Source organism: Anolis carolinensis, unplaced genomic scaffold, assembly GCF_035594765.1.
Source record: "Anolis carolinensis isolate JA03-04 unplaced genomic scaffold, rAnoCar3.1.pri scaffold_14, whole genome shotgun sequence".
Taxonomy (NCBI): domain Eukaryota; kingdom Metazoa; phylum Chordata; class Lepidosauria; order Squamata; family Dactyloidae; genus Anolis; species Anolis carolinensis.
In genome coordinates, this window is record NW_026943825.1 from 7425244 (window position 1) to 7431601 (window position 6358).

General features: G+C 38.3%; 1 protein-coding gene across 2 annotated transcripts in view; it reads right to left on the minus strand.

Annotated features, from left to right (window-relative positions):
• The window catches only part of nxf1 (nuclear RNA export factor 1), a 30270-nt gene extending 28904 nt beyond the window's left edge, over positions 1 to 1366 (minus strand). Inside the window, exon 1 of one of the 2 annotated variants that reach the window (XM_062965470.1) lies at positions 1077 to 1366. In XM_062965470.1, the coding sequence (XP_062821540.1) occupies positions 1077 to 1197 (121 nt within the window). In that variant the 5' untranslated portion in view covers positions 1198 to 1366. The remainder of the gene's footprint in view (positions 1 to 1076) is intronic. The other variant, XM_062965471.1, reaches the window with a different exon arrangement.
• Positions 1367 to 6358: the final 4992 nt, after the last annotated feature.

The window sequence follows — 6358 nt, forward strand, 5'->3', positions numbered from 1 at the left end:
ATAATAATAATAATAATAATAATAATAATAATAATAATAATAGACAATAGTAATAGATTATAGATAATAATCACAATGATGGACTGGATGTCCCTGGGGGTCTCTTCCAACTCTAGAATTCAACAACAACAACAGATAGCAATCATGATGACGGACTGGATGTCCTGGGGTCGCTTCCAACTCTAGCTTCCAATGATGATAATAATAATAATAATAATGATAGATAATAATAATAGATAATAATCATAATGAAGGACTGGACGGCCCTGGGGGTCTCTTCCAAATCTAGGATTCAATGATTTTTTTTCCTGTCAGGAGTAACCTGAGTTGCTTGTGGAGTGAGAGAATTGGCCGTCTGCAAGGACGTTGCCCAGGGGACGCCCGGATGTTTTTGATATTTTACCATCCTTGTGGGAGGCTTCTCTCATGTCCCCGCATGGAGCTGGAGCTGATAGAGGGAGCTCATCCGCACTCTCCCCAGGTGGGATTCGAACCTGGCAGCCTTCAGGTCAGTAACCCAAATCTTCAAGTCACGAGGCTTTAGTCCACTACGCCATCGGGGGCTCCATTCTAGCTTTCAATTATTATTATAATAATGATCGATAAAATAATAGATAATAATCATAATGAAGGACTGGACGGCCCTGGGGGTCTCTTCCAACTCTGGGATTCAATGATAATGATGAATGATGATGAAGGAATGTCCTTCTCTGGAGATTTCTAAGAAGATGCTAGATGGCCATCTGTTGGGAGTGCTTTCTAGGGGATTTCCTGTGTGACAGTGGATTGGACTGGATGACCTTTGGGGGTATATTCCCACCCTAGAATGCCACAATAATACTCTAGTAACAGTAGTAATAATGATGGTGATTAAGAAGTGTCCTTCTCTGGGGGTTTCCAAGCGGAGGTTGGGTGGCCATCTGTCGGGAGAGCTTTGGTGGGGTCGAACTGCCTGGCGGAAGGGGGCTGGACTGGATGACCTTCGGGGTCTCCTCCGACTCGAGGACCCTAAGGCTCAGCTTCACTCCCAAGAGGGCCCACTCCCTTCGCCTCAAAGAGGAGCCCTTCCTGTTTACCCCAATTCTGGCCCGGTTGGGCCTGTGCTGCTCGGAGGCCGCGGCGAGGCCTTCTTCCCTCAGGCCTCCTCCGCCCTCGAGGCCCCTTACCGCTGTAGCCCCCTTTCCCTCCGTCCGCCATCGACCGAAGCGGGCTTTCCACGAGCCTCTTGCCCGGGGAAAACGGGAAGACGTCACAACGCCGACGGGAGGCGTCTCTCCTTGGAAACAGACCGTCGAATCGAGCCGGAGACGTCGAAAGAAAGGCCCCTCACAAGCTGACGGCACTGCGCATGCCCAGACGGGCATTTACGTGAGCACGTTCGGTCCGGGGCATGCGCAGTTGCGTCCGCGGGCGACGGCAGTTTAATACTCCAAACGCATGCGCACAACACTCTTGGCTCTTTACTACGCCAAGCGCATGCTGGAGGCGAATTCCTTCCCTAGGATGCGCGCGCATCTCGAATGCAGCCTTGTTGTTTACTTTTTTGTGTATATTGGTTTGTACTACAAATACTTCTCCATGACTTCTTGGATCTGGCCCAAACTTGGCACACAGGTCCTTCTTTGTCCAACTTAACAAATACAATGAGAGCCTACTGTATAATCTATAATTATATTTGATAAGTTAACATATGTTTGTTTGTTTATTTGTTTGTTTGTACTACAAAGCCTCCTCCATGGCTATATGGATCTGGCCCAAACTTGGCACAAAAATCCTTTATGGTCCAACTTAACAAATAAAATGAGAGCCTACTATATAATCTATAATTATATTTGATAAGTTAACATATGTATGTATGTATGTATGTATGTTTGTTTATTTGTTTGTTTGTACTACAAAGCCTCCTCCATGGCTATATGGATCTGGCCCAAACTTGGCACACAGGTCCTTCATTGTCCAACTTAACCCAAAAAAATTGAGTCTACTGTATAACTATAATTACATTTTATAAGTTAATATATATTTAGGTTGCTGAGAGTTTTCCGGGCTGCTTGGCCATGTTCCGGAAGCATTCTCTCCTGACGTTTCGCCCATACCTATGTCAGGCATCCTCAGAGATATTCGATGTGTTGTTGAAGACTTTCATGGCTGGAGTCACTGCGTTGCTGAGAATTTTCCGGGCTGTATGGCCATGTCCCAGAAGCATTCTCTCCTGACATTTCACCCACACCTATGGCAGGCATCATCAGAGATGTTCAATGTGTTGTTGAAGGTTTTCATGGCCAGAGTCATTGCGTTGCTGAGAATTTTCCAGGCTGTATGGCCATGTTCCGGAAGCATTCTCTCCTGACGTTTCACCCACATCTATGGCAGGCATCCTCTGAGGTTGTGAGATCTGTTGGAAACTAGGCAAGTGGGGTATATAATATATATATATATACACACACACATATATATGTATATGTGTATATATATATGTGTGTGTGTGTGTGTGTGTGTGTGTGTGTGTGTGTGTGTGTATATATATACAGTAGAGTCTCACTTATCCAAGCTTCGCTTATCCAAGCTTCTGGATTATCCAAGCCATTTTTGTAGTCAATGTTTTCAATATATAGTGATATTTTGGTGCTAAATTAGTAAATACAGTAATTACAACATAACATTACTGCGTATTGTACTACTTTTTCTGTCAATTTTTTTTGTAATATGATGTTTTGGTGCTTAATTTGCAAAATCATAGCCTCATTCGATGTTTAATAGGCTTTTCCTTAATCCCTCCTTATTATCCAAAATATTCGCTTATAATAATAATAATAATAATAATAATAATAATAATAATCATTTTATTCTAATACCCCGCCCCATCTCCCCAAAGGGACTCGGGGCCATGCCCAAACACAACAATATAATAACAATAGCAAGACAATAAAACAAATTACTTCTGCCGGCCCGTTTATGTTGAATAAGTAAGACTCTATTGTACAGAGAAAGAAATGCAGAACACTTTTGGGTTTTCTTTTTTCAAAGTCAAGCTTATTTTAATAGCTTTTTAAAGCACAGGGAATAATCCGGTGCTGCTCTCTCCTCCGGATCGTGGAATAAGTACTATCCCACCCACCATCCACAGCAGATATTCTCCCTCATCCCGTGTCCTTTTCCTCTATTTTAGGGAACAGAACGTAACCGTGGAATGTTAAGGCCGTGGCAGTGGCCAAAAAAAAAATTAGAAAAGTCGGGACAGATTTGGAAACTCAGCCACCACCGCTTGCCCAAGGGAGTTAATGTATCCCTTGAGAGGGAAATTAATGCTTACATTAAACCATAGTTTAATCCAAAAAAGTCTCCAACCATATTTAGTTTGTTTACAAATACTATGAGGATCTTCAGATTCTCCCCTGAGTCCCTCTGGGAGCGATTATAATACAATAATAATAATAATAATAATAATAATAATAATAATAATTTTATTACTATTTATTATTATTATCAAATGTTTTGGGAGAGCTCTGCTTAGGGGTTAAAAGGCCAAATGTGCTTTCTTGCCCATCAGGGGATCCAAAAAAGTCTCCGACCATATTTAATTTGTTTACAAATACACATGAGGATCTTCAGATTCTTCCCCGAGTCCCTCTGGGAGCAATTATAATATACTTATAATAATAATTATAATAATAATAATATTTATTATTATTATTAAATATTTTGGGAGAGCTCCATTTAGGGGTTAAAAGACCAAATGTGCTTTCTTGCCTATCAGGGGATCCAAAAAAGTCTCCGACCATATTTAGTTTGTTTACAAATACTATGAGGATCTTCAGCTTCTTCCCCGAGTCCCTCTGGGAGCGATTATAATACACTTATAATAATAATAATAATAATAATAATAATAATAATAATGTTTATTACTATTTATTTATTATTATTATTAAATGTTTTGGGAGAGCTCCACTTAGGGGTTAAAAGACCAAATGTGCTTTCTTGCCTATCAGGGGATCCAAAAAAGTCTCCGACCATAGTTTACAAATACTATGAGGATCTTCAGCTTCTTCCCCGAGTCCCTCTGGGAGCGATTATAATACACTTATAATAATAATAAGTTTATCATTTATTATTATTAAATGTTTTGGGAGAGCTCCATTTAGTGGTTCAAAGGCCAAACGTGTTTCCTTGCCTACCAGGGGATCAAAAAAGTCTCCGACCATATTTAGTTTCTTTACGAATACATATGAGGACCTTCAGATTCTTCCCCGAGTCCCTTGGGGAGCAATTATAATACACTTATAATAATAATAGTATGTTTATTATTATTTATTATTATTATTAAATGTTTTGGGAGAGTTCCACTTAGGGGTTCAAAGACCAAATGTGCTTCCTTGCCTATCAGGGGATCCAAAAAAGTTTCCAACCATATTTAGTTTGTTTACAAATACATATGAGGACCTTCAGATTCTCCCCCGAGTCCCTCTGGGAGCAATTATAATACACTTATAATAATAATAATAATAATAATAATAATAATAATAATAATAATAATGTTTATTACTATTTATTTATTATTATTATTAAATGTTTTGGGAGAGCTCCACTTAGGGGTTAAAAGACCAAATGTGCTTTCTTGCCTATCAGGGGATCCAAAAAAGTTTCCAACCATATTTAGTTTGTTTACAAATACTTTGTGGACCTTCAGATTCTTCCCCGAGTCCCTCTGGGAGCGATTATAATACACTTATTATAATAAGTTTATTACTATTTATTATTATTATTAAATGTTTTGGGAGAGCTCCGCTTAGGGGTTCAAAGACCAGATGTGCTTTCTTGCCTATCAGGGGATCCAAAAAAGTCTCCGACCATATTTAGTTTGTTTACAAATACATATGAAGACCTTCACATTCTCCCCCGAGTCCCTCAGGGAGCTATTATAACACACTAATAAATAATAATAATGTCTATTTATTATTATTATTAAATGTTTTAGGAGAGCTCCACTTAGGGGTTAAAAGGCCAAACATGCTTCCTTGCCTATCAGGGGATCCAAAAATGTTTCCGACCATATTCAGTTTGTTTACAAATACATATGAGGACGTTCAGATTCTCCCCCGAGTCCCTCTGGGAGCGATTATAATACACTAATAATAATAATAAGAAGAAGACTATTATTATTTATTATTATTATTAAAGGTTTTGGGAGAGCGTCACTTGGGGGCTAAAGGGCCAAGCATGCTTCCTTGCCTACCAGGGCAACCAAAAAAGTTTCTGACCATATTTAGTTTGTTTACAAATACATATGAAGACTTTCAGATCCTCTATCGAGCGCTTTATGGGTCTGAGATCGAGCGCTGCTGTTTTTAACCTGCAGCAATAGCTGTTTTTGACTATTTTGTCAAATTGTGATGTTATGTTGGCTGTTTATTGTTATGTTTTGCTACTGTTTTTGTATTTTTGTATGTCGCACCTTGAGTGCTCTGTGAGCCGCCCCGAGTCCCTCTGGGAGCAGTTATAATAAACTTATAATAAGTTTATTATTATTATTATTATTATTATTATTATTATTATTATTATTATTATTATTTATTAAAGGTTGTGGGAGAGCTTCACTTAGGGGTTAAAGGGCCTTGAGTTTATTATAATCACGTCCCTCTGGGCGTGATTATAATAAACATAATAATAATAATAATAATAATAATAATAATAATAATTGGCTGTTTATTGTTATGTTTTGCTACTGTTTTTGTATTTTTGTATGTTGCACCTTGAGTGCTCTGTGAGCCGCCTCGAGTCCCTCTGGGAGCGGTTATAATAAACTTATAAGAAGAAGATTATTATTATTATTATTATTATTTATTAAAGGTTGTGGGAGAGCTTTACTTAGGGGTTAAATGGCCTTGAGTTTATTATAATCACGTCCCTCTGGGCGCGATTATAATAAACTTATAACAATAATAACAATAATAATTGGCTGTTAATTGTTATGTTTTGTTTGTTTTTGTATTTTTCTATGTTGCACCTTGAGTGCTCTGTGAGTTGCCCCGAGTCCCTCTGGGAGTGATTATAACAATCTTATAATAATAATAAGTTTATTATTATTATTTATTAAAGGTTGTGGTAGAGCTTCACTTTTTTTAAAAATAGTGATTTTTATTGTAATATATAAATAATGTATAGGAGAGCTTCACTTCAGGGTTAAAGAGGCTTGAGTGCTCTGTGAACCGCCCCGAGTCCCTCTGAGAGTGATTATAATAAACTTATAACAATAATAATAATTGGCTGTTTATTGTTATGTTTTGTTTCTGCGCTTTATGTATTTTTCCATGTTGCACCTTGAGTGCTCTGGGAGCGATTATAATAAACTTATAACAAT